At 35.5% G+C, this 27,871-nt stretch overlaps 1 protein-coding gene and 1 pseudogene across 2 annotated transcripts; both read left to right on the top strand.

The window, feature by feature from the left end:
• The first annotated feature begins 4,886 nt into the window (after window positions 1-4,886).
• Window positions 4,887-27,780, top strand: LOC129891381 (uncharacterized). Of its 2 annotated transcripts, none has more exons than XM_055966720.1 (4): window positions 4,887-5,060; window positions 22,389-22,492; window positions 22,628-22,700; window positions 27,539-27,780. In XM_055966720.1, exons 2-4 carry the CDS (start codon window positions 22,408-22,410, stop codon window positions 27,549-27,551), a joined length of 171 nt encoding a protein of 56 aa, XP_055822695.1. In that variant the 5' UTR covers window positions 4,887-5,060; window positions 22,389-22,407; the 3' UTR covers window positions 27,552-27,780. The 2 variants fall into 2 exon arrangements, with proteins under 2 accessions (XP_055822695.1, XP_055822694.1); XM_055966719.1 differs by lacking the exon at window positions 4,887-5,060 and adding an exon at window positions 20,904-21,105.
• On the top strand, window positions 11,633-19,781 carry LOC129892968 (ribonuclease TUDOR 1-like; annotated as a pseudogene).
• Window positions 27,781-27,871: the final 91 nt, after the last annotated feature.

Raw genomic sequence — 27,871 nt, 5'->3', positions numbered from 1 at the left:
TTATGTTCTTCCTCACCCCGAGAGTAAATTAAAATATCATCAATGAAGACTACTACAAAGGTATCAAGGTAAGCTTTGAACACCCTATTCATCAAGTCCATAAACACCGCCGGTGCATTCGTCAACCCAAAACTCATCACCACAAACTCATAGTGACCATACCTTGTTCGGAAGGCTGTTTTGGGAATGTCACACTCCCTTACCCGTAGTTGGTGGTAGCCGGACTGAAGGTCGATCTTGAAGAAGTGACTTGCCCCCTGTAATTGATCAAACAAGTCATCTATTCTAGGGAGTGGGTACTTGTTCTTAATGGTCATCTTATTTAATTGCCGATAGTCTATGCACATTCAAAGTGACCCATCCTTCTTTCTTACAAATAGAACGGGAGCACCCCATGGCGAAATACTTGGTCTTATGAACCCCTTCTCTAACAAGTCCTTTAATTGTTCCTTCAGCTCTTTCAATTCTGCTGGGGCCATGCGGTAAGGAGGAATAGAGATAGGTTGGGTATCGGGGAGGATATCAATACCAAAATCAACTTCCCTTTCGGGAGGGACACCGGGAAGGTCATCAGGAAAGACATCGGGGAATTTATTGACTATAGGAACTGACTCAAGAGAAGGACTTTTGGAGTTGACATCCCTAACCCTCACAATATGGTAAATACATCCCTTAGAAATCATTTTGCGAGCCTTAAGATAAGAAATAAACTGACCCTTAACCACTGAATCACGACCTTGCCATTCAATAACAGGCTCATTTGGAAATTGGAACTTGACTCGACGATTCCTACAATCTATGGAAGCATAAGATGCATGTAACCAATCCATCCCAAGAATGACATCGAAATCTACCATATCAAGCTCAATGAGATCACAAGGAATAACTTTATGCAAGATAGACACAAGGCAACCCCTATAGACCTTTCTAGCAATAACTGACTCACCAACAGGGGTAGACACCAAATAAGGCTCTAATAACATTTCAGGTAAAACATCAAATCTATTAGCAAGGAATGGAGTAACAAAAGATAAATTTGCACCTGGATCTAATAGTGCATACACATCAAAAGAAAAGACCTTTAACATACCGGTAATGACATTGGGTGCATCCTCAACCTCTTGTCTCCCATGCAAGGCGTAAAAGCGGTTGGTGCGTTGGACACCTCCTTGGACTTGTTGACCATGAGCAATTTGGCCTTGAGTCCTACCACCACCATCTCTACAATCCTTAGCATGGTGGCCCAGCTTGCCACACTTAAAGCATGCATTGGAGCCAGCTAAGCATTCCCCTTTGTGAGTCCTTCCACACTTCTTGCAAGCAGGGAAAGTTTGAGTAGCAACATTCTCTCTTGGAATCATTGGTTTACCACTCTTGTCCTTGTTGAACCTTGGAGGAGGAGTATTGGTGGAACCTTGCCCCATAAATCGTTGCCCACCTTGGCCTTTGCCATTGTTACCATAATCGGACCTTTGAGGGTTAAACCCTCCACCATCCACTCTAGCCTTTTTGAACCCCCTTGATCTCTCTCTAAGCTTCTCTTCTTCAATTTGTTCTGCGTAAGTCATTAACCGAGAGATATCCATCTCCTTGATCAACATGGCCGTTTTGCACTCCTTGGACACCAAGCTTGAGACACCGGAAATAAACTTGCTCATCCTAGCTCTTGGGTCGGAGACCATAAAAGGAGCATACTTTGACAACTTAGTGAATTTGAGAGCATACTCCCTCACGCTCATACTCCCTTAACGGAGGTTGATGAACTCTTGGATTTTGGCCTCCCTTGGCTCTAATGGGAAGAAGCGGTCTAGGAAGGCACCTTTGAACTCTTCCCATTCTATCGATCCTATTTCTTCATCCCTCTCAACAACCCATTGTTCGTACCACACTCGAGCTACACCTTTGAGTTGATAGGCCACTAGCTCGGCCTTCTTATTTGGTGGCACACCCATGATAGCCACAATCCGGTACACCTCATTAATGAACTCCATAGGGTCCTCATCTAGTTTAGAACCATCGAACTCGGGTGGATTCATCCTTTGGAAATCCCGAATTCTAGAGGCTGGATTTTGCATTTGGGGAGGAGGAACACCTAGATTTCCTTGGTTAGCTACGACTTGAGCTAACAAAGTAATAACACTGCGAAACTCGGCATGGGTTACCCCGTCCTCATGATGTTGGGCATTAGGAATCGGAGGAGTTTGGTCCTCATCGTCAACCCTTGCTCTTCGAGGTGGTCTTCCACGAGTCATTATCTAGAGAACACAAAATGGGTCGTTAGTTAAAGGAAAGCTTAGGACACTCTAAGGCACGACATGAATTTGAAAGAAGTGAAAATTTTCCTAAACGTCTCATAGTCTCTTATTCATAATTGTGGCGCGCTTCACAACCATGAACAAGAACCTATTCGACGCGGTATGTTGGACTTCCAATGATCATTCAAAACCTCGGGCTCTGATACCAAGTTTGTCAAGACCCAAGCCTAGGGCCTAGACGTGACATGGCGAATGAGGAACCCGAAAGTACCTCAAACAAGCCTCTTAGCATTCTTTTAGCCTTTCATAGGTAATGATGATAAATAAACAAGCGGAAATCATAATAAATCTTCAACTTACATATGTCCAACAATACCTCTAAATATTAGATTTAATGGGGCTAAGACAAGTTCCTAGCTCACCCTCAATCATAATAGAAGAAATGCCATAATAAAATATCTTAACATATCATAAGCTAGAAAGACAAAGGAGTATTGTTCCCGGAACATGGGAACTCACCAAAAGTAGTCTTCAATGGAATATCAACTAGCCACGTAGAGGAGAACGAGGAGGAGCACCGATCCCTACATGGTAATATCATGTAGGCAAAAGAGTATGCGTTAGTACTTTGAATGTACTAAGTATGTAAGGATGCATGAACATTGAGAAAATATTATAACATTTATGTAATATGGAACATAATGTAATACATGCATAATAAATCATATGGATATCCTTTAAAACATTTATTTTGTGGGAAGCTAACCATAACCGACATTTAAGACCATGCGAGCTATTACATGGAATCCAACATAACCCCCTACGTTGGCCGAGGAGACTACTTGCCAGGTAGAACTCCGTCAAATTCATTTATTTCTTTAACTTTAACTTTAAGGGCTATTTATGGATCCATTAGCCTAAGCCTACAAGGGCTCCTATGTTGGCACATAGTTAATGAGACAAGGGGTTGCTACTAGGATTCCCTTACCGAATCCCACCTCAATGACCCATTCGGTGCTAAGTCAATCCCACGGAATAGTTTAATACTTCAAAATAGTCATAACATATAGCTTGAATATTCAAAACATCATATTCGGTAGAATAGCTCATTAAAACATTTGGTAATTCAATTATGCAAGAATTGTCCTTATTGCATAAAGAATCCATCATTCATATCATTTCATCATTCTTTCATTTCATAAGACTCCCTTTTTATCAAAGATATTGCTTTCATAAACATTTATTCGGAGTCAAAGCTTTCAAGTCAAATTTTATTAAAAACATAGTAAAATTAGGTGGGTTCAAATCACTTCAACTTGCAAATATGTATGTAAATAAATATACATAAATACTTTGAAATCCATTAATTAAAAATCATGCTTTAAACAACCCACCATTAATTTCAAGAACCTTTAAATAGATAAATAAAAGAATTACTTGTAAACCATCAATTCATACATATGAAATTATGTTGCATCAAAATAGAGCAATAATCATTAGTTTAACCATGATTCATATTATTAAGTAAAATTAAGAATTAACATAAGAAAATATTACTTGAAATCTAGAGACTTAATTGAAAGAGTTTTTGGACTACATGGGTGGAAGAACCCATGGATAAATACCCACATAACTTAGAGTAGAGCTTAGAGAAAATAAATATAATTTATCATATAATCAAAATAATTTAGACATGAGAGTGGAAGGAATACTCTCATTGAAGCCTTACATACCTGGAAACCGAAGCTTTAGTTGGTACCGGAAGACTTAATGACCACTCTTGAGTCCTAGCTTTTCTCCTTGCCGGAACGTTTTGTGTACTACCCGGAATATATGAATTACCGGAATAGTATTTCTTCACTACTAAGAACTAAAACTATATTTGAGAATGTGTAAAGAAGTGTATAGAGAGAAGATTTGCTTGAGAAAGCTTGATGAATAAAATGAGGAAATAAGGTGGGTATTTATAGGTGGGAAAGAGGACCTAACAATAAATAAAATAATTATAAATAAAAATCTGAAAATTTAGTGGAATATATTGATGTCATGGATGATGTTAAATGGAGGACAATTTATGTCATGAGTGATGTCAAATGTATCTAGATCTTTCTATGGTAGGTGAAATGAGTTATCTTTGACAGAATACTCGTTTTGGGAGCTACGTTTGAATAAGATAAATTCCTTATTAGGATTTGGTGTCTTCATAAGAATTGTAGATATGGAAGTCTAGTTTCATATCGTTCAAGAATCAACCAATTTGGATAAACCTACAGTGAGATATGATTTTTCTTCTATAAACACTCATTTCCGTCACAGCATCCTACCTTACAAAGATTAATTTATTTGACCTACTTAACCTCCGAATCTTAAAATATGGTCTTCATAAAAGTTGTAGGTAATGATCTTGTGGTTACTCAGAAATTTGAATCACTCAATTTGGATATTCCTATGAAAAGTTATGACCAAAATACAGAAGCTGTATCATGTTTAGGCAAAAATTGAAATATCGTATACAACGTTTTTAGGGGATGTTACAATGACACACGTCGTGCTTGTACAATCTTACAATATATAAATAGCTCATAACCAATTCATATTTGCGCATAAGAAAAGAGTAGCTTAGTGATATTTTAAAAATCACTGAAGTTAAAAGGTATTTTTGTCATTTAATTTAGAGCTGATCTTTCATCTTTTCTACATCAATCCTAAAGGCCACCTCTAGATCACCTCCGCCTGCTCTGTCCTCATCTTCTCCTGTGCTCAACTTAGCATTTTCCTCAACTTTACACCTCCGTCGTATCTCAGGTCAGCTAATAAATTTTACGGGTCTTTTTGTTGTGTTGCTTTTGATTTCCTAACTCTGCTTCTGCTATGTAATTTTGAAATCTTTCGTGCTTTAGATGATTTTTCCTAAATTAATTGTATGGCTCTTTTCATTTATTTGATTGTGATTCCCTAACTTTACTTCGGCTAATTGATTAATTAGCGTCTTACTTGTGATTTCTTTATGTTCGACATTTTTTTGTTCCTTGAGCTTTCCCGTTTCCATGGTTGTTTTCTAGTGGGCCTTGGTTCTTGGTATTTGCCTTTTTCTTCCATTTTCTTAACTGATCTTCTTATTAATTTTGGATTGGAACAAAGGGAGTGCTTAAAAGACGAAAAATTCAGTCTTAGGAGCTGTAGGGAAGATTATATCGTGAACATATATTTTGTGATAGAATAAAAAGCAGTACCTTGGAGATATCGATGTATTGATCTGGTTAGGAAAGATGCAGACACAATAAAAAATGAAGATTTGTTATTTAAGGTTTTCATAGTAAGTATCATGAACATTACCAAAGGGAAAAATACAATTTTATAATTTAGCAAGAAATCTCAACCATGTATTAGAAGATACTTTCATATATTGTGTACATTTAAATGAGAAGGGGAACTTTGGCTCAGCAGTAAGAGTTGACACGGTGTGGCCTAGACATAAATGGGTTTAATCGTGGAGACAATTTCTTGTAGAAATGCAAGGTAAGACTCTATAAAAGAAATCCATTCTGATCCAATCCTTTCTAAATCCTACAATTGGGCTGCCCTTCTGTGACACCCCAGAATTTTTTTCGCAAAGACTCGAACATTTCTTCACATGTGTGTAGACTCGAACCGTATGACTTGTAATTTTATATATGAGTTAGGATTAATTTCTAAGTATTTAAAGTGTGTTATAAGTGTTTATGGGTCATAAGGGATCTCTAACACCAAGTCGAGTCCAAAGAATTCCAATCGATTAAGTTTTTGGAGGAGTTAGTATATGGGTCAATTTCAAATGTGCATATCTCCTAATATATAATAAATTGGGTGACCCACAACCTACCAAATTAAAGGTCTTTGAGTCTTCTTTCCAACTCCACCAAGATTGAAATTTTTGGAGTTTAGAGTCAAACGTTATGACTATTTTACTACAGACTAGTACTGCAGAAATTTCAGGCCTGGACTCTAACTGCAGAAAATTTAGGCTTGGCGCTCCAGTGGTGCTCGGCGCCACTATAGCGCCAGAAAATAGCCTCAATAGTTTGGACCTTGGCACGATGTGCCACTATTAAGTGTGCAGGATTTTAAGCCTATTTTGTCTTGGCACTGCAGTGGCGCGGCGCGCCACTATAGCACCAGCAAGATTTTTGCCCAGTTTTTCAGATTTTGAAGAGGGGCAACTTGGACATTTTCCCTAAATATATATACCCTAACTTGGAATGTTTTAGGATTATTTTTCAGCCTTCTCACCTCCCAAAAACCCCAATCTTCATCCCCTCTTCTCTTCCAAACATCTCCAACAAGATTTGCCCTCAAAAGCTCAAGGATTCAAACTTCCCATTGAAGATCCAACAACAAGGTTTCTTCAAAATCTACTCTAAGGTATGTAAGGCTAACCTAAAATATGGATTGAGTTCTTCCATATGCCCCATAGATGTGTTGGATGAAAATGGTGAAAAGCTTGAACCTCCCATGGAGGTTTTCTTGAATTTTTCCCAAAATTATAGAAAGATTTTCTTTTTTTACTATTAATTGATTGATGATTTTTATGACTTGAATTACTAAATAATTATTTTTCACATTATTGACTACAAATAAATGAACCCAAGATAAGATTTCTTTTGTCATAATTGTCTTGAGGTTGAGATTGATGGTTTTTGTGTATATGTATTGATTGAAATGAAAAGAATGAATTGTGATAGTTATGAATGTGAATGACATAAAAAGAAACGAAACCTTGGTAGAGCTAGAATGTCATTTTTGTTTCTATGAATGGAGTATAGAATTAAATAAGAATTTTGGAGCAAGGTGTTTGATAATAATGTGAATGACGATGTTTGATGATGATGTGAATGATGATCTTTGATGATGATGTTTGAGGTGAAATGGATTGGAGTCTAATGTGACTACATGATATGTGATTTGCATAATTTGATTTGCTTGGAGTCATATGAGTATAAATTATTGTTTGAGGAGGAGTTTTAAATAAATAATTTGTGAACATTTTTGCATAAACTATTTATACACTATTTTGAGTTTATAGAATTATTATCTTCATCTTTGATTTAAAAAGAGTTTAAGCACGAGTTGAATTTGAGAAGTCTTTTAATTATTTTTGAATATGAGTATTTTAAGTATAAACGAGTTGAGTATTTTTACATAAAAATGCATTTAATATTTTCTGCATTCATTGAGTTGAGATGGTATCAAATTCAGAAAGAAGAATTTGATGATTGAAATGAGTTGATTGTGAAAAAAGGTCCAATGAGACCAGACTGATTGAGTTTTGAAAAGAGTCAAATGAGACTAAATGAGTTGATTTGAAACTAAGTCCTAAGAGACTAAATGAGTATTTTGAATATTTTACTCACTTGATAGATATGTGCATATTGAATCTTGGGAGGAGTATCGAGCATCGAATTGGGTAAGAGTATAGTCCATACTCGAATCCTATAAACTACACCGTCAATGTAGGAAGGGATTGGACCATTAAAGTCGGATGTTTCCCATGTGATCGAACTGTTAAAGTCGGATGTTTCCCATTTTATTGTCCTGAAATGATAGGACTTGACTGATCGATAGAATTCATGATTGGTTGATTCGTTCATGCCCTGGCAAGGTATGGACGGACGTGGCAACGATGTGGCTTATTGTGCATCACCTACTTATAGGTGGTGGGATTGTTGTCGGTTAGAGAAACTCCCAATTGAATGGATTGTGCTTGATATGATTGGTTTGATTGTGATTGTAGATGATTGGGTTGAATTGTAAAACATTGCATAATTTAATTTGCATATCTATTGAATTGAGTCCTTTGACTTTATGGTGAAGTTGATTGCATATGATTGGATTGGATTGAATCGGAATGTACATGATTGGATGGGATCGAATTGTAAATAATTTAATTGAACGGTATTGTACATGATTGGATGGGATTGAATTGTAAATGATTTGATTGAACGGTATTGTACATGATTGGATGGGATTGAATTGTAAATGATTTGATTGAACGGTATTGTACATGATTGGATCAGATTGTATGGTATATGATTGGGCGTTGTCTAAAAATATATTCCTACTTTAGACTTATGACACTTTGATTGAGTCTCTCTTATCGTATGACTCGAGATATTTGAACCGATATTATTCTACCTTGAGGTATATTTTGTTCTGTCATATTACATACTCGTATATTCCATATACTGACGTCCATTTGGACCTGCATCATTTCATGATGTAGAGACATGTTTAAGAGATCGTCAATAGGAGCACCATTGAGGATCTATACACACTCAGCGTATTGGGGAGTCCTCCCCTACATTCGGAGGATACCGCTTATGTTATTCTTGCGTCGAGTTAGCCTTTTTCATTTTGATTTGAGGTAGCCATGAACATGTCATTGACACCAATTAGATAATAGTGATAGAGGCTTCATAGACTAGATAGTGATGGGTCGATTGAGTATTTTCTTTCCTTGAATTATTCTTGTCAAACTATTTTAATGACAAAGATTGGAGTTTGATCTGTTGGCCCATGGCATTTCTTTCTTGAGTTAGATAGTTGATTTGGATTGCCCACCAAATTATTTCGTTATTTTAAACTTTCTGCTGATTGGTTGAGAGTGAATGGATGTGTGATTGGACCAAGTGGTTCGCTTGGGGACCAGCAATGGTCTTCGAGTGCCGGTCACGTCTAGGGTACCCTCTCAGGGCGTGACACATTTTTAACCATAAGGGATTTATATTTACATAGTTCAAGCTAGGAAAGATATGTTTTTGCCACAATGGGAGGAGAAGCCCAATCAGATTTATGTTAACTCTTTCAATGTCCTATATTTGATGTGAAACACTACACATCTTATCAATATCAACTCTTGTCACCATTCATCTTATTTTTTTCTTCCAACTAGATTTAGGAATACTTTTTGCATCTTTAAATCTTGTTCTTTTTTGCTCCTAAATAATGTTCTCTTATATGTGTTTGTTTCACTCTCTACGCATGTCATCCTATAAGCAAAAAAGGGAAAAAGATTGACATTCCTACTATTATAAGGATAGATCTTTTGTGGATTTGTTGTTAGTTACTATAGTTTCTCTTATTGACAACATTAATTCTTCAGAGATTTAGTAAAAAAGATGATCAAATTTATTGTGTCTGAAGAAGTGGACTATATGTAGAAATCATTTGATAAAGTATAGATAAGGATTGTAGAAATCATTTGATAAAGTATAGATAAGGATAAATTTGAGACAAATATTTTAAAATTTGTTGCAAAAAGTATTTGTATATATAGGAGTTTTGTTTTAAAAAATATATTTCAAAAATTAGAAATTCTTTCATAAAATACTTTATCAAATCAAAGAATTGGATTTGTTACTAGTTACTACCAAAAAAAAGCTATAGGAATTTTTTGGGGGAAATTTGGCAAATAATCACTATAAAAACTTAATTGGGCTCCTTTGGCTATAGTTTGCATTTTTACGGATTGGAGGCTGTAGATTTAATTTAAAATGTCATTTTTGTATAATTTGCGAATAATTGAGCTTTTTTTTTATATAAACTCAAAATAATGTATTTATACAAACACAAACACCTGAACTTTAAATATTTATACAAATTATATTATACAAAATTACATCATATAAATTATATTATATAAATTTTGAGAAGGGGATCCTTGGAGTACCTGGTAAAGTTGTTGCCATGTGACTAGGAGGTCACGGGTTCAAGCCTTGGAAACAGTCTCTACCAGAAATGCAAGGTAAGACTACGTACAATACACCCTTGTGGTCGGACTCTTCCCCGGAACCTGCGCATAACAGGAGTTTTAGTGCACCGGGCTGCCATTTTTATATAAATTTTGAATTATACAAACATGCAAATTATACAATCTAGAATCGTAATTAATCCTAAATGTTAGTGGCGAATTGTAAATTTACTAAATTGTAGTTATATTAACTAATTAACTAGTATATATTTGCTTATTCATCTTCAACTGACGTTTTCTTAATATTTTAAATGATCTTGTGTAAATATTTTATCCATCCGTTCTTTCTTATTAAAAAAGAATATGTTAGGTAGGAGGTAGTGCTAATTTGTGTATTCATTAATTAGTTATTTTTTTTGTTTCAGTTTGTTTGTTTTACTCTTTTTATTAATGTCTTTTTGTTTGTTTGTTTTACTTTTTTCTTTAATGTCTTTTCTTTTCGATAACCTTTTAATTTCAATTTTCATATGACGTATTTCTTCCGTTCTATTTTAGTTGTCATGATAAGATTTTGCACAATTCTTAAAAAATATTAATTAAGAGCGTTATTTGACTAATATTATCTCCGTCCCATATAAGATGGACACTTTCAACTTTACACGGTAATTAAAAAATCATTAATACATTGGAAAATTTTATCATTTTGCCCTTTATGTATATCAATGCACTATACATAGAGTATAAAAATAGCTAGTACTGAGAATTGTTTACATTCAAAAGGTCATATTAATTGTAGGGGTAAAATAGAAATTTTTTAATTAATTCTATCTTGATTTAGTAAGTGATCAAGTAATATGAGACAAACATTTTTAGTAAGATGCCATATAATATGAGACGGAGGTTGTATAGCCCTACTATAAATATTCTTCAACCATTATGAGAATTAGTCTCTATTAATGGATTATTAAATTTATACTCCCTCCATTCCAAAATAATTGAATTGTTAGAGCATGACACACATCTTAAGAAAAAAAAACAAAGACATAAATTAGTCATGTTTTTTCATTTTGTACATTATATCATTGATTGATGTGTTATTTATTGAATGATAGGCAAGGATTATCATAAGTTTAACAAAAAGTAATCTTGTAACTTTAAAATGACCTTTTTTTAAAACTGTAGTAACAAAGTAGAGTTATATTAATAACTTTTTCCACATTTTAAAATGACTTAATTACTAAGGATAGAGTTAGAAAAAATTGACTAATTATTTTTTGATTGTTTAAATTGACAACTAATTTAGGACAATTATTTTTAGTATATTTGACAACTAAAATGGACTGGAAGGAGTGTATTTTACATATTTTTAATTAAAATTTCTGAAATTCAAATATTTTCCTTATATTTTAAAACTCGATACGATTAATGAATAGACGATTGTGGAGGGGTCATATGTAATTTTTCTTTTCCTAAGGGGTTCATTTGTAATAATTTGATCTCCGGAAAACGACAAAGAAAAGTTGACGGAAAAAAAAATCTAATTCGGAGGCAAAAAGTCGTTAGCGTGTTTAAAAGGCGGCAGGATCAAGCAAATTTATCATTACAGCTATCACATTTCCTCTTCATAATATTAAATTTTTCCTGCATGAAGCTTGAAAGGAGAAAAATGAATTGGCTTCAACGGAAAATCTATCTCTATAATGTCACTTTTGGTTTGTACATGCTCAATTGGTGGAAACGTTGTCTCTTCAGTATCTTTTTTTTGTTAATTACTAATTTATTAGATCTGATAAAGGCTTTTTTAGTTTACTGATTTTCAATTCATTTTGCTAATATAGATGTCAGATTTTGGTTGGATATGGAGTTCTTAACGCCTTTTTTATAGATATTTTGGTGCTTGCGTTGCTATGGTTTATGTGTTACAACGGGTTTCGATTTGCTTCCGAACTCTTCAATAGGTAAATAATTGCTCTCACAAAAGTTACGACTACCAGTAGCTTACCATCCCCAACAGCAGAAAAGAAAAGTAAAACCTTTAAAGAAGCATTGAACGCACCCAAGGATGTGGCCTAGTGATCAATAAAGTGGGAGGAGAATCATAAGGTCTCAGGTTCAAATCTCAAGTGAAATGCAACTGAATATACATAGATTAGTCAAAATGAATTTGCTGGGAAAAATAGTCAAGTCAGAGTTGCAAAGTCATGACATCTAAATGAACCAATGTCATGAACACTACATTTGGCAACCTGTTGTTCTTCAAAGTTATGCCAATTCTCCATTGGCCACCATTGTCTATAAAGCTATACCCAAGTTCTGATATTTCTCTTGTTTCCTGATTTAGTTGATATGTTTTAAGGTAGATTCATGTTATTTTGTGATAGCTTTTATTTGTGCTAGATTGTTAATAGATGCAGGTTATTTTTAATACACTAAACCCAACAAAGTTAGGCCCCTAACTTTCTTTTTTGATGAAAAAGTCATTGCATTGCTGGCATCAAGAAGATGCAATGGTTACAAAGGAAGTATTGTTAGATCCAGTACATTTGTCAATGCTAGGACAGAGAACTAACAAAAGCAAACAAGAAGGGACAGCGTTTGGACAAAAAATGAGATTATGCTAATATAATGAAACTGTTAGCTCCAAATATCAAAAGAAACTAATCTATGTGCAGGAAGCTAACAAAGTCCAGAAACTATTCAGGAATATTCACAGGGGAAAGTTTACTTTAACTAAAGAGAAGTAGGACACATTTAGCCTTGAGAGAGTGATTTAGAGTTGCTACACCATTAAAACATCTGTGATTCCTTTCTGTCTATGCTATCCAAAAAATGTTGGTTGGTATCATAGTCTTCCTGGTGGCTTTATCAACTTTCCATGAGCTCCAAGATTCAACTGCTTCCTTCAGATTTTGTGGCATAACCCATTTAAGTCCAAAAGTAGAATAAAACATATTCCAAATGTCATTTGCAACTGTACAGTGGAGCAGCGAGTGATTGACTCTACTGATTTTTGGGCATGTCGCATCTATTTGTAATTTGAAAATTTCTTATGACGAGGTTGTCCTGAGTCTAGCGTGCTCCATATTAGTCCTAGCCAGTTGTAGCAATCTATCTTCATTGGTTTTGTTCCTAACTTGGAATGTTAATCTCAGGCATTTAGCAGTTGAAATGGCATCAACAGGATGGTTGAAGGGAAGAGTGAAAGCTGTTCCCTCTGGTGACAGTTTGGTGATAATGGGTAATTCCAAGGCTGAAATCCCCCCTGAAAAATCTATTACCATGGGATCTCTAATGGCTCCACGATTGGTATGTCATGCACTAATAAACCTTACCTTTTTATGATCCATACCTTCAAATCGCTCCTATATTTGTATCTCTTTTTTCACTACTCATTCTGGCTTTCCACTTGTAGGCACGTCGTGTAGGAGTGGATGAGCCATTTGCATGGCAAAGCAGAGACTTCTTGAGGAAACTTTGCATTGGAAAGGTGTCCTTGCATTGATCATACTAACTTGTATATATATTTATATATCTTTGCTTATTAGTAGTATAAGATTTAATGCATCCTTTTTATTTTCTAGGAGGTCACTTTCAAGGTGGAATATACTATACCTTCCATAGGGCGAGAATATGGAACTGTTTTCCTTGGTGACAAGAACGTTTCCATGCTAGTTGTTGCTGCAGGATGGGCCAAGGTTGGATTGGTGTTAATTTCTCTGTTTCTCAGCTGAGTTGTTTCCCACTATATATAGTTTCATGAAATGATTAATTTTGGTGGAACCAGGTCAGGGAGTAGGGTTAACAGAAAGATGCTAATCCCTATTTGAAACCACTGCAAGATGCTGAAGAACAAGCCAAACAACAAGGCCTAGGTCGTTGGTGTAGGGTGCGTTTCTCTTTGTCTTTGATGTATTTTTGTTATTGGACAAATATTGTATACTTCATCTTTTTACTTTATCAAGATCAGATACTTGTGATACTTGTAACTTCAAAGCAATATATTTCCAAGCTTTATAGTCTTTTGAATGGGGGGATGGGTTTTGAGCCAGGGAAGATGATATTTTCTGCTGACTGGAACATTAAGAAGTCGTTTACCTCTCCTTTTTTGGTGCCTATGTATTCTTATAGTTTTGTTCCATTTTGGTGTTCAATTCTGTCTATCCTTACATTTTTTTAGATGTTATGGAGCATATTTGTTGTCCCATTTTGTGGTCTGCATCTGCCTGCAAATCACCTTATGCTACGAGGATTTATCTAGAATGAGTTAAGCTTTGATGGCTAGCACTTCAAGTGCTGAGACAGTGGGTGGTATCTAGATTATCCTGTTATATTTCTCTTACTTGTTTTTCTTCTTTTTTTGGTGTAAAAGGAGTATATAAGAGAGCAAGGATCAGTGCAGCATATAGCCTTTTTCTTCTTAGGATCCTATTGTTTCTGCTTCAGCGGCCTATCTGAAAGGGATTCCGAAGCGAGCGAGTCCCCTATTCCGTAGGAATTTGGGGTTCGCTAGGAAATATGTAACTAGGAATCTTGTAAGGGCTGTCTGTTTAGGAATTATTTTTCAGTACCTTCTTGGTTTTACTAATAAAACTCCTATGTTATTAAAATAATTCTTTTACTTGTTATTCTTTCAACTTCATCTTTTATGAGTAGCTCCTGTCACTGTGGTTTGTGTTTGGTGGTGGATCTTTTGTGTTGTATCTTTTTCCATTTAGTTCAGTGTTCCATACATTTGCGATCAAGCTTGTTTTTTTCTTCCTTTTTTTGCGTGCATAGTAATTTCTGGCATACTGCTGTTTTTAGGCACCTGGTGCTTCTGAGTCATCTATTAGAGATCTACCTCCATCTGCGATTGGTGATGCTAGCAACTTTGATGCAATGGGCCTATTGGAGCGAAGTAAAGGTAAGCTTATAGAAGCATTTATTGAGCAGGTTCGTGATGGAAGTACGCTGCGAGTGTACATGCTTCCAGACTTTCAGTTCATCCAAGTGTTCGTTGCTGGAATACAGGTCAATGCAATACAAGTTAAATTTTCTTTATGACCAGATCTTGTTACTTTTCCAGTTCGTTTACCCTTTTGTTTCAATAAACAGGCACCAACTATAGGAAGAAGAGCAACACCAGAAACTATTGTTAATACTAGTGTTACCTCTGATGAACTAAACGGAGAATCAACTACTGAACATCGTGCAGCTCCGACATCAGCGCAGAGGTTGGCATCCTCAGCAGCATCCATAACAACAGAAGTTGCTCCTGATCCTTATTGCAGAGAAGCAAAGCATTTTACCGAAACTCGTGTCTTAAATAGAGATGTGAGATTCTATTTGTTAGCTCTTAATGATTTGTGTTTCCTGTTTACCCTTTTTCTAATGTAGTTTACCATACATGTTCGAATTGTCCTTGAGGGTGTTGACAAGTACAGCAATCTAATTGGCTCAGTGTACTACCCTGATGGAGAATCGGCAAAGGACCTGGGATTGGAGCTTATTGAAAATGTACGTGATAGACATACTACTGCTGATACTTTAGAACATGTGTCTAATAAGAAGCTGAAGTTGTTATGAGGTCACTGTAATTGATACACCAGTAAATTTTGTGTCTTTTTATTATAGGTTTCTTCAAGAAATTGGAAACTATCTTAACCATAGATGGACCTTTCTTGTTGGTTCTCTCTTGTAAAGATTATTTATTTACTGATAGATTTTCTCTAATTTGGAAGGCTCTGCTTTTATGCTTTGATATGCTCAACAAACGGCTTATATCTTGTTCAGTAACACCATTAGTCCTCTCATTTTGCTGGTGATTAATCGTACAATGCAGTCATTGATACTGTGCATCTGTGTGCAGTATTCACCGGTTTCCTATCATAGTATTTATTACCTTTACATTCAGTGTGTGCTCAGAGTCTTTATTGCCATTACATTCAGTGAGTAATATCTCTCCCATTTTGTACCATCTCTTGGTTTCTTTATGTGGATTAACAAGGGATCCTTCATCACCTAAATTTATTAGTTTTCTCTTGCCGTAACTTTCATAATTAGAAAAGTGTTTGTGATTTTCCCAAAAGAAATTAGCTTTTGTTTTATGGAATTGAAGCTGTAGTATAAAGAATGTTCATTTCGCTCGTCACTAATTTTTATATTAGTTAACTTGACGGTGATCGTCTAGTTACTCCTAATTCTTGAAAGGAAATGTATAACTTTTTTTTTTGGTTTCAGAACGTTTAAGGTCAATCTAATCTAAAGTTTATACCCTCCCCCCTTTCCTTTGACATAGGGTTATGCTAAATATTTTAATTGGAGTGCAAACATGCTGGAAGTTGAAGCCAAGAAGAAGCTGAAAAGTGCCGAGCTTGAGGCCAAAAAGACTCGCTTAAGAATCTGGACGAACTATGTAGCTCCAGCAATAAATTCCAAGGTTATTCATGACCAAAATTTCACAGGAAAGGTAGCTATGAGTCAAAGGGTCGTTTTAGTTCTTCCTAATCCCCCCTCTCTCTGTCTCTCTTCAAATGCTTTGTGCTTGGCTTTTTGTAGGTGGTTGAGGTTGTCAGCGGAGATTGCCTTGTTATAGCTGATGATTCTCTGTCATTTGGGGATCCATCAGCAGAAAGAAGAGTTAACTTGTCAAGCATTAGGTCTCCTAAAATGGGAAATCCTCGTAGAGATGAGAAGCCTGCTCCCTATGCTCGGGAAGCAAAGGAATTTTTGAGAAATCGCCTTATCGGAAAACAGGTATTGCTGTCTTTTCTGTTATCTCCTCTCCTGATTTTAGAGTTACAGAATCAGAAGGAGATGATTACTGACCTTATATCCTTTCAGGTGAATGTTTCAATGGAGTAGTCTCGGAAAGTCAGCATGGCAGATGGACCTGCTTCTCCCACCAGTGGCGCTGATTCAAGGGTGATGGATTTTGGAACTGTATTCCTGACATCCAAGGATGGGGATGATGCCTCACCCGCTCCATCTGCTGCAGGCAGTCAGTTGGCTGGAGTCAATGTTGCTGAGCTTTTGGTAGCCCGCGGACTTGCAACTGTTGTTAGACATTGTGATTTCGAAGAACGTTCAAACTATTATGATGCGCTTCTCTCAGCAGAATCACGTGCTACTTCTGGGAAAAAGGGCATTCATTCTCCCAAAGAACCTCCGGTGATGCATGTAACAGACCTGCTGACGGATAGTATCCTTGTCACTGGCTTTCTCTTTTTATGTGGTGCTAAGGAATAACTAATTTTTTCTGTTTTACTTTCAGGCAGCGTCAAAGAAAGCTAGAGACTTTTTGCCTTTCTTGCAGCGTAACAGGAGGATGTCTGCTGTAGTAGAATATGTCCTCAGTGGTCATAGATTCAAACTGTTCATTCCCAAGGAGACTTGCAGCATTGCTTTCTCTATTTCTGGAGTGAGATGCCCAGGTCGTGATAAACCGTACTCTGAGGAAGCCATTGCCTTGATGAGGCGGAAGATAATGCAGAGGGATGTTGAGGTAATATTTTTTCTTTCTTACATTTGTAATGTGATGCACATGAATTTCTCTCTTATTTCAATCTTATTGGCTTCTACATAGATCGAGGTAGAAACAGTTGACAGAACAGGGACTTTCATCGGAACATTATGGGAATCGAGATCCAATATGGCAGTGACCCTACTGGAAGCTGGTTTAGCAAAGCTTCAAACTTCTTTTGGAACTGATAGAATCACAGAAGTTCACCTCCTCATGCAAGCTGAACAGGCTGTCAAAAGACAGAAATTGAAGGCAAGAGCAAGATGTGTTATACTTATTAATCATGAATTTGTTCTTTACTATTATTAACAAGTGCCTCGATATAGATATGGGAGAATTATGTCGAGGGAGAGGAAGTTTCCAATGGTGGAGCAGCTGAAAGACACCAAAAAGAAGAGGTAAAGGTAATGTAATTAGACCTAGTGCTTCTCAGTTAATTATTGTTTGTCATTATATTACCATCTAGATTTATTGTGAATACTATTTCGTCTTATGATTGTTGGACTTCTATAATTTTACATGTTCATGTTATCAGGTCACAGTCACTGAAATTTTGGGTGGGGGTAAATTCTACGTTCAGTTGGTTTCTGACCAGAAAGTAGCCGCCATTCAGAAGCAACTTGCTTCTCTAAATCTTCAGGAGGCTCCTGTAATTGGTGCCTTTAATCCAAAGAAGGGTGATATTGTTCTTGCTCAATTCAGTGCTGATAATTCATGGAACCGAGCAATGGTATGTGATCCAACAATCTTATTTCTCTTACTTGAATTAAACATTTAAAGATATGACTTGAATTACTGAGTACCCTTTGTGTATGAAGGGAAATTCCAAGTTTGGATAGTTGTATGAAGTCAAACCGTTGAATCTTCAAAACTGCATTTGGTACTTTTCACTTAAAAAGTTACTGTTGGAATGTGTGCTTTTCCATCAATCAAATAAACTATTTGCTTTAACTGCATTCCTTTTTTGTTTTTTTGGTCATCACATATCGAGTCTTTTCTTTGGACTACACATATAAATCCCTCTATAAAAAAGACCTTACCTCGTCTTGCTGCTGCTCTTGTCTCATGAATTGAACTTTGTTCACCATCTAGTTGTCCCCTAAGCCGTTTTTCTTTAGCCAATCCAATGCATATCTTTGTTGGGTCATTAATGTAGATTATTCAAGTTTCATGTCTTCTGAAGGATATAGCTGATTTTTTTATGTTATATTTTTGGCTGTCATATCATATTCTTTTTCTGATTTTTCACTTGAAAATATGTTTAAGATTGTCAATGCCTCTCGTGGTGCTGTGGAATCTTCCAAAGACAAGTTTGAAGTTTTCTATGTTGATTATGGAAACCAAGAAGTTGTTTCGTACAGTCAGTTGCGTCTTATAGATGCATATGTGTCCTCCAGTCCTGGTCTTGCTCAGCTCTGCAGTCTTGCTCATTTAAAAGTTCCTGGGCTAGAAGATGATTATGGTCAGGAGGCAGTATACCGGCTAAGTGAGCTTCTTCTAAGTGGGCCAAAGGAATTTAGAGCTGTTATCGAGGAAAAAGACACTTCAGGAGGAAAAGTTAAAGGACAAGGAACAGGGACCGTCTTTTTGGCGACTTTGGTGATATCAGCATAAATGCTACCTTGCTTAAGGTTCGAAATTAATAGCCACTTTTATTTTAATTATGATTCGACATTATTTTACTCATTTCTATTGCTTTTGGATTCTGCTGAGTTTTTCAATAGCCATTAGGTCCCTGTTCAATACCCTCCACAGTATCATGGTGAAGCAGTGCCCTTGCATTTGGCTTTTCAAATTCCATTTAGCTAGACTAATCTTTTATCTGGCAGAGTTGGGTTTGAAATTCCTAGTGCTTCCACTTTCCTATGTCCCTTCAAGGTTTTTTTTTGTCGGCGGTGTTCTAACAAGGGACCTGTAAAATTTTCAGGAAGGACTTGCTATGTGGGAGTATGGAGATGTCGAGTCCGATGAGGAGGATATCCCTGCTAGGAAAGCTGCTGGGAAACGGTGAATGCTCTTCAACAGAGTTAAACTGGTGGCAATTGTTAGTTTGGATGGGCCTTTTTCAGCCTAAAATCTCTACCAATCAGACAATTGCTCTCTAGAGAAATAGAGAGGTGAAAGTTTGAGTTAGCTTTATGTGTTGTTCACATGTAACTTAGGAGAGAGAGACTTCAGGAGGCGAGAGAAATTTTGTTCTCTTTCTTTTTACTTAATTTTTTAAAAAAATTTATATGACTAAATAAATCGGCCTTCTTTGTCGTTCATTCATCAGGGATATGATCAATTTTATCAAACTGTGAGGCAATATTTATCTTGATCAATTTACTACTATCTGTTTTTTTATGAGGCAAAACGGAAACAAAAAACAAATGTTTTCCAACCAAAAAAACAACAAATGTTTTCAATCAATTTACTGAATATTATACGGGTAGAGTTTTAGATTATACTATAAAGAGAGATGTAGATAATCCCTATTCCTCGACTCTCCTTTTCCATTCCAGATAAGACTTTCACTTATTTACCATTTTTCTTCCCCCATTTCCGTCAACCATCGATCTTCTTTTCCAGCCCTTTCTATCAGAAAATTACGAAACATGAAATAAGATGGTTGAGAAGCAAATTAAATTATGAAAATGCAAGTACCATTATGATTTATATAGAGATCAAAAACCATTTAAAATTTTGCTGTCACGACCAAATGCAATTGTGAGTAGTGAAATGATCGAAAGATAGACGAGGTAGAGTCTTTGGTGGAAATGTTATTCAATGGCACTGCCTTTTCTTCTTTTTGTCTTTAACTCTTCTTTTTTTTATTCTGGAGGCATTCTATTCCGTATGGAAAAGGTTATAGAGGGGGACCAAACCTTACCTCATACAAGAGAAGCGAAGCTAAAATGGCATGCTATTCTTAAATTTTAACTTCCAAAATAAAAGCAAAAGAGGAGGATTGCTCCAAATACAGTAAGGTTTTCAAAAAATGTCTAGGTTAAAATACCTAGTATCATTCGAGAGGAGCTTAACCAAGATCGTGTTGTATTTGTTTGAACAAAGAAGAAAAATGTTAAAATTGTGAGCATTTGGTTGGTGGAAGTAAAAAAAGACTAATTGTTTTCACATATTTTGTCAAATATGGTGACATAAATATGTTTATAAAAACCAACCATGCCTCTAAATTGCCAAAAATTCAAGCCCATGGTTTGCTGCTGACATGGCAAAAGTATTGCCTCTAAGTGACATGGCAAGGCTTTATTGGAAGAATAATCTTACGTGGCACTCCATCGTGGTCATAACCACGAAAAATCCGCCTTTCTTTATCGGGTCCAAGCATGGCATTTTAGGTAATTTTACCCGAAAAACGAGGTGAATCTTATTTTCACTTCCCCTTCTATGCCCCCGGTTTCATATAAATCCACTCTACAATTAGGACTTTTTTCTAAATTTTCCCCGATCTGATCCGCCGTCCACCTCCAGACACAGCCCTCTGCCTTCACACCGTTCGTCGTATTCCGGTAACCGTCGTTTCTGAAGAAATTCATTTGTGAATAATTTGTTAGCTCATTCGCTACCAGATCCGTGTGTTACTTTGCTTTCTCTTGATCCATTCAGCGCTGATCACTCAGGTATCGCTATTGGATCGTGCTTATTTAATGTGTTTCCGCATCAAATCAACTTGCTTTTACAATTGAACGTTATGCCGATGCAATTCCATAATTTTTTTATTTTTTTGTTGTACATGCATAATGAATTCATATCACTGGTTTGAGGATTCGGATATCACTGCGTATATGTTTAAGGCGTATTCACATTGGCTGATAAGTACAAACAAGTAGCCGTTTGGTCATGTTTATAGGAAGACCGCTTTGATATTCGCTTTAAACTGTATTAATTTGTTTAATTAACACGGCTGAGATTTTGGCTGTTATTTTATTTAGCAATCTTTACCTTTCCAGAGATCTATAACTGAATTCGTTTTATTTTTAGTTTTGATTTCATTTACTTTGTCGATATAAGATCTCGTCATTCTACCAAAATTCTTAGTTATTCTACCAAGCTTTTGATTTTTCTGTACCAAAAGAGGACCCTTGAAAAGTGTGGCTGTGCCTTATTTTGTTTCTGCATGTCGACCTGGTCAATGAGAACTTTTTATTTGGTGTCAGCAGTATGATACCTGCCTCGATCAAATTTTGTTCTTAACTTGGAATGTTAATCTCAGGCATTTAGCAGTTGAAATGGCATCAACAGGATGGTTGACGGATAATTGAATTGTTAGAGCATGATACACATCTTAAGAAAAAAAAAACAAAGACATAAATCAGTCATGTTTTTTTTCATTTTGTACATTATATCATTGATTGATGTGTTATTTATTGAATGATAGGTCAGGATTATCAAAAGTTTAACAAAAAGTAATCTTGTAACTTTAAAATTTAAAACTATAGTAACAAAGTAGAGTTGTAATAATAACTTTTTTCACATTTTAAAATGACTTAATTACTAAAGATAGAGTTAGAAAAAAGTGACTAATTATTTTTTGATTGTTTAAATTGACAACTAATTTAGGACAATTATTTTTAGTATATTTGACTACTAAAATGGACTGGAAGGAGTATAGTTTACATATTTTTAATTGAAATTTCCGAAATTCAAATATTTTCTTTATATTTTAAAACTCGATACGATTAATGAATAGACGATTGAGGAAGGGTCATATGTAATTTTTTTCTCCTAAGGGGTTCATTTGTAATAATTTGATCACCGGAAAACGACAAAGAAAAGTTGACGGAAAAAAAATTCTAATTCGGAGGCTATAAGCCGTTAGCGTGTTTAAAAGGCGGCATGATCAAGCAAATTTATCATTACAGCTATCACATTTCCTCTTCATAATATTAAATTTTTTCCGCAGGAAGCTTGAAGGGAGAAAAATGAATTGGGTTCAACGGAAAATCTATCTCTACAATGTCACTTTTGGTTTGTACATGCTCGACTGGTGGGAACGTTGTCTCTTCAGTATCCTTTCTTTTGTTAATTACTAACTTATTAGATCTGATAAAGGCTTTTTTACTTTATTGATTTTCAATTCATTTTGCTAATATAGATGTCAGATTTTGGTTGGATCCGGAGTTCTTAACGCCTTTTTTATAGATATTTTGGTGCTTGTGTTGCTATGGTTTATGTGTTACAACGGGTTTCGATTTGCTTCCGAACTCTTCAATAGGTATGTGCTTCATTTGTCTTAATTACTTGCAATTAGTTTAATTTTTCCACAGAAATGATTAAATATTATAAAATCTGGAACATCTGTGTTTAATTCCAAAAGTGTGTTGATGGAGATTGGATGTAGAAATGGAGTGACAAATGGGATTAGTAAATCATTAAAGCAAACTGATTGTGTTTTTGCAGTTTAAATCTTCATTTTGAAAAATAAATTATAGTGAAACTTGCATAATGATATTTAGTTATTGCCCGAGCACTGAACTTGCATAGTGGTTTTTAGGTAGGTGATTTTGTAGTCTATACCGTCGAATCTCAATGAATGTAGTGGAAGGATTTGGATATAGTTTTATGAATATGAGTATTAATTATGGGCGAGAATTTTTTTTTATAAACTGGTTTAACTGTAGGAATTGGCTGTAATTGTCACTTGTCTTAATACCAGGGTGTCTGACAAATCTGTCTCATATTGAGAGATTGACGACCAGGTCAAAAAAAAAACCATGTCATTGGTCAATCTATCAATCCATATTTCGTAATGCTGTATAACTATTTGGTCATGAACTTTCTATTTGGCACCTTGGAGAATTCATCGGATCGTAAAAAGATGTTTTTTTTCTGTTCTGATCACCAATCTATGAATCTTACGAGATAATAGCTAGGTTCTTGTAGTGATTTTGGTTCAGAGCAGGTGTATAGTTGCTCTCACAAAAGTTGCGACTACCAGTAGCACCATCCCTGACCGCAGAAAAGAAAAGTAAAACCTTTAAAGAAGCATTGAATGCACCCAAGGGTGTGTCCTAGTGGTCAATAAACTAGGAGGAGAACCAATGTCATGAACACTACATTTGGCAACCTGTTGTTCTTCAAATTTATGCCAATTCTCCATTGGCCACCATTGTTTATAAAGCTACATCCAAGTTCTGATATATCTCTTGTTTCCTGATTTAGCTGATATGTTTTAAGGTAGATTCAAGTTATTTTGTGATAACTTTTATTTGTACTATCTTGTTAATAGATGCAGGTTATTTTTAATATACCAAACCCAACGAAGTTAGGCCCCTAACTTTCATTTTTGATGAAGTAAGTCGTTGCATTGCCGACATCAAGAAGATGCAATGGTCACAAAGGAAGTATTGTTAGATCCAGTACATTTGTAAATGCTACGACAGAGAACTATCAAAAGCAAACAAGAAGGGACAGTGTCTGGACAAAAAATGAGATTATGCTAATATAATGAAACTGTTAGCTCCAAATATCAAAAGAAACTAATCTATGTGCAGGAAGCTAACAAAGTCTAGAAACTATTCAAGAATATTCACTGGGGAAAGTTTACTTTAACTAAAGAGAAGTAGGACACATTTAGCCTTGAGAGAGTGATTTAGAGTTGCTACACCATTAAAACATCTGTGATTCCTTTCTGTTTATGCTATCTAAAAAATGTTGGCTGGTATCATAGTCTTCCTAATGGCTTTATCAACTTTCCATGAGCTCCAAGATTCAACTGATTCCTTCAGATTTTGTGGCATAACCCATTTAAGTCCAAAAGTAGAATAAAACATATTCCAAATGTCATTTGCAACTGTATAGTGGAGCAGCAAGTGATTGACTCTACTGATTTTTGGGCATGTCGCATCTATTTGTAATTTGAAAATTTCTTATGACGAGGTTGTCTTGTGTCTAGCATGCTCCATATTAGTCCTAGCCAGTTGTAGCAAGCTATCTTCATTGGTAACTTTGTCCTCCAAACCAATTACCACTGTATGATTATTCTGTGAGAATTCCTTCCATAGTTTGCTAATAGTTTTCCGTAGACATACCCCTTGGTATACCAGTGATTATAGGTTCCATGCTTTGCTTTAGCCACTTCCTGCCAGAGACATCCTGGCTATACCTCCATAGCCATGTTCTTGTCATGTATGTCAAGGTCTCTTATTCCCCAACCCTCTCGAGATATTGGTTGAGTGACTTTGGTCCATTTCACCAAGTGGACTTTAGGAGAACTACTATTACCTACCGGTCCTACCCAGAGAAAATTCCTCCTAATCTTGTCCAATTGCTTGAGAACCTTACCTGGTATAGGAATAGAGACATGTAGTAAGTGGTGATCTTTCCATAGAACACTATTGACTGGTGTAAGTCTACCTTCCACAGAGATACTGCATTTGTCACGGTGCAAGCCTTTACTGAAAATTTTCATACTCTATCCAAATTCCAATAGCTCTGAACTTAGCACCCAATGGAAGCCCCAAGTAGGTAGTTGGGAAAATAGCAGTATTGAAATACAAAAGATCTACTAGGTCAAACAAGTTTGGCACTGAATTAAGGGGTCGTTTGGTAGCGTGGATTAGCAAAAAGAATGCATGCATTAGCTTTGTCTATTAGTAGTACCTTATTTGGTACACTTTTTCATGTTGTGTATAACTAAGGGTGACAATTTCAGCCCGTTAAAGTAAAATAAATTCATTTAGCCCATATTTATTAAATGGATCACTCGTGTTTTTTAAATGGTAAATATGAATTGACCATTTCAAAAGCTCATACAAATATGGGCAAAGTTGGTAAAACATGGGTATCTATATAGAGCCTTAGATCACCACTTATAATAAAAATTTCGAATTATACTAAAAATATTTTTTATTTTTATTTTTTAAAGAAAATTGGGGTGGGTGGGGGTAGGGTGGGGCAAAAGTTTTAATTTTTGTTTAATCTTTTTTTTTTAAAAAAATAATTTTCTTTTAAAATTTCTGGGTGGGGGTAGGGGGTCTGGTAGGGAGGTAGCTTGGAGAGATTGTCGAATTTATTTTTTTTTTGAAATTATTTTAATTTTTTAAAACAATTATGGTGGGGGTGGTAGGGGGTCCGAGTGGGGGGTGGGCGGGAGGGGGGGTTGGGGTGGGCAAAAGTTTTTTGATTTTTTTTTTAAAAAAAGAGATTAGGGTGATGGAGATAGGGGGTGGGTGAAAAATTTGGTTGGTGGGTGGGTGGGTGAGGGGTGGGAGTGGGAGTTACGGGGTAGAAGAAAAATTAAATTTTATTTTTGTATGAAAAATTAATTATTTTAAAAAATAATAATTTAGGGGTGGGTTGGGGGTTGTAGGGGTTAGAACAATAGCAATTTTGCTTTGATTTAATGTTTTTTTTGACTTTAGCAGATTAAAGTGGGTTAGATGGTTTTTACCCAAACCATATTTGATTAAATCCATACTTACCCATATTTTATATGGGTGGATTGTAATTCAATCCATTTTGGTTCAATTTATATTCAATCCATCCAAATTCAATCCAATCCAACCATTTGCCATCCCTATGTATAACTAATACTTGCATTAGTTATAAACTCTATTGTGTATTGAGGAGTGTATTACTAATACCATGAATTTCTAGGTATTAGTAATGCAAAGAGATTTAATACATGTATTACCATGGTTAAAGACTCAATTACCCCTCAAAATCCCTTTTACAACTTTTCCACCATAATTGTGGAGGATACTTTTGTAAATAAATATTTTTATGTAATGCATGCTTTTTTTAATACACCAAACCCAACAATGCGCACCAAAATATTCTATATATAATTAATGCAAGCGTAACTAATATACTCTATTTAACATTTTTTTATACACCCTACCAAACGACCCCTAAGTGGATACATCACTCGCTCAAAATGTTAATGTGAAGATCTGATGATGCTTCAAATATTAAGAGTGTGAGATCAAGTTTTATAACTTGGGTTAAGTCTGCTTGACAAAATATCAAAGTACATCAGCCTAGAGTAAGGGAGAGGCAGTGATTGAGTTCCCAGAGCCCAACCTCAAACCTTTTAACTGACTCATTTGACAAATTTATCCTACATTTTTTATGTCCGTTCATAGCCAAGATGAGGAGGAAGGGTGAGAAGGGTCCCCCTGTCTAAGACCCTTAAAATTGTACACTGAGAGCTTGACTGTGGAGATGCTGAACTTGATCCATCTAACACACCTATCACTAAACCTGATTTTCCTTAGCATAGAGAAAAGATATGATCAGTTTAGTTGATCAAAAGCTTTCTCTATATCCATTTTGTGATTAATACATGCTTCCCACTTTTTAGTTTCCAATCAAGAATTTCATTAGCAATCAAAGCTGCATCAGCAATTTTCCTGACTTAAATGAAAGCATCAGCAAGGGGCTTAACTTTCTTTATCACTATCCCTGGGGTGGAGAAACTTTTGATTGTTTTTGGAATTCTAGTGGCAAAGTGAGAACCTTTTGATTGTTTTGAGTAAGTGGTTGAAGAAAGAAATAGAAATTAAAGCGAAGAAGGTGTACCACAGGTGAGCTTAGAAATATGTATGGTTGAAGAAAATATAACTGAAGCAGCCGCATTGTTAGTCTGGTGAACGAAATAAAGTTTGGTTGTCAGTGATCACTAGTTTGGAAAATAACATTGGTTTTTAGTCTCGTTTGCCTGGACTCGTGACCCATGTTGTTGAGATGAATCTTAATTTGCTTCAAATTGTCTGCCCATAAAAAGTAATTTGGAAATAATACTAAAACTACTTCATATGATTTGTTGTGATATTTCTCTGTTATAGGTTAACCTGAATTACTGCACTTTGTGTTCATTGCTGGCTGATCAAATGAGTTTGAGAATTGTCATTATTCAAATATTTCGTATTTCACTTTCCTGTCTATGCCTTTTACTTTTGTAATTAATTGGGAATACTAATGTGTGGCTTTGTTTAAACTCCATTTTATGGTTTTATGTACCTTATTAGTTCTGGAAAAATATATCTAATATTTTGCACCAGTTATTATAAGCAAGTTCCTACTTATATCATTGATAATTTTCTTTCTCAGGCAAATGTGGTGAAAGTTCATCAACTGTGTCGAGCGTTATTCATCACCATAACTAAGATATGTGTGCCTTTTTTGGCATTTAACTTTTAAGGCTATGACATTGTTTGTTGTGCCATGGATATAGTTGGGTTTGTATGAATTCATCTTACTAGAAAAATACGTTGTTGTTCTTTTCTTATTCTTTTCCGATACATGACATTTAATGTAATAGTTTGAATGATCAAGCAGAGATCCAAGTTGAATTTCTTGATTGTTGCGAGGAATGCTTTAAATTAGCTTATCAATTTGTCAAGTTTTAAAATGATGTGAAAGCCCCCATTTTCTCGTTTTCTC

The sequence above is a fragment of the Solanum dulcamara genome, chromosome 6 (genome assembly GCF_947179165.1).
Source record: "Solanum dulcamara chromosome 6, daSolDulc1.2, whole genome shotgun sequence".
In the NCBI taxonomy this organism is placed as follows: Eukaryota; Viridiplantae; Streptophyta; class Magnoliopsida; order Solanales; family Solanaceae; genus Solanum; species Solanum dulcamara.
This window is presented reverse-complemented; position numbering and strand designations above follow the sequence as displayed.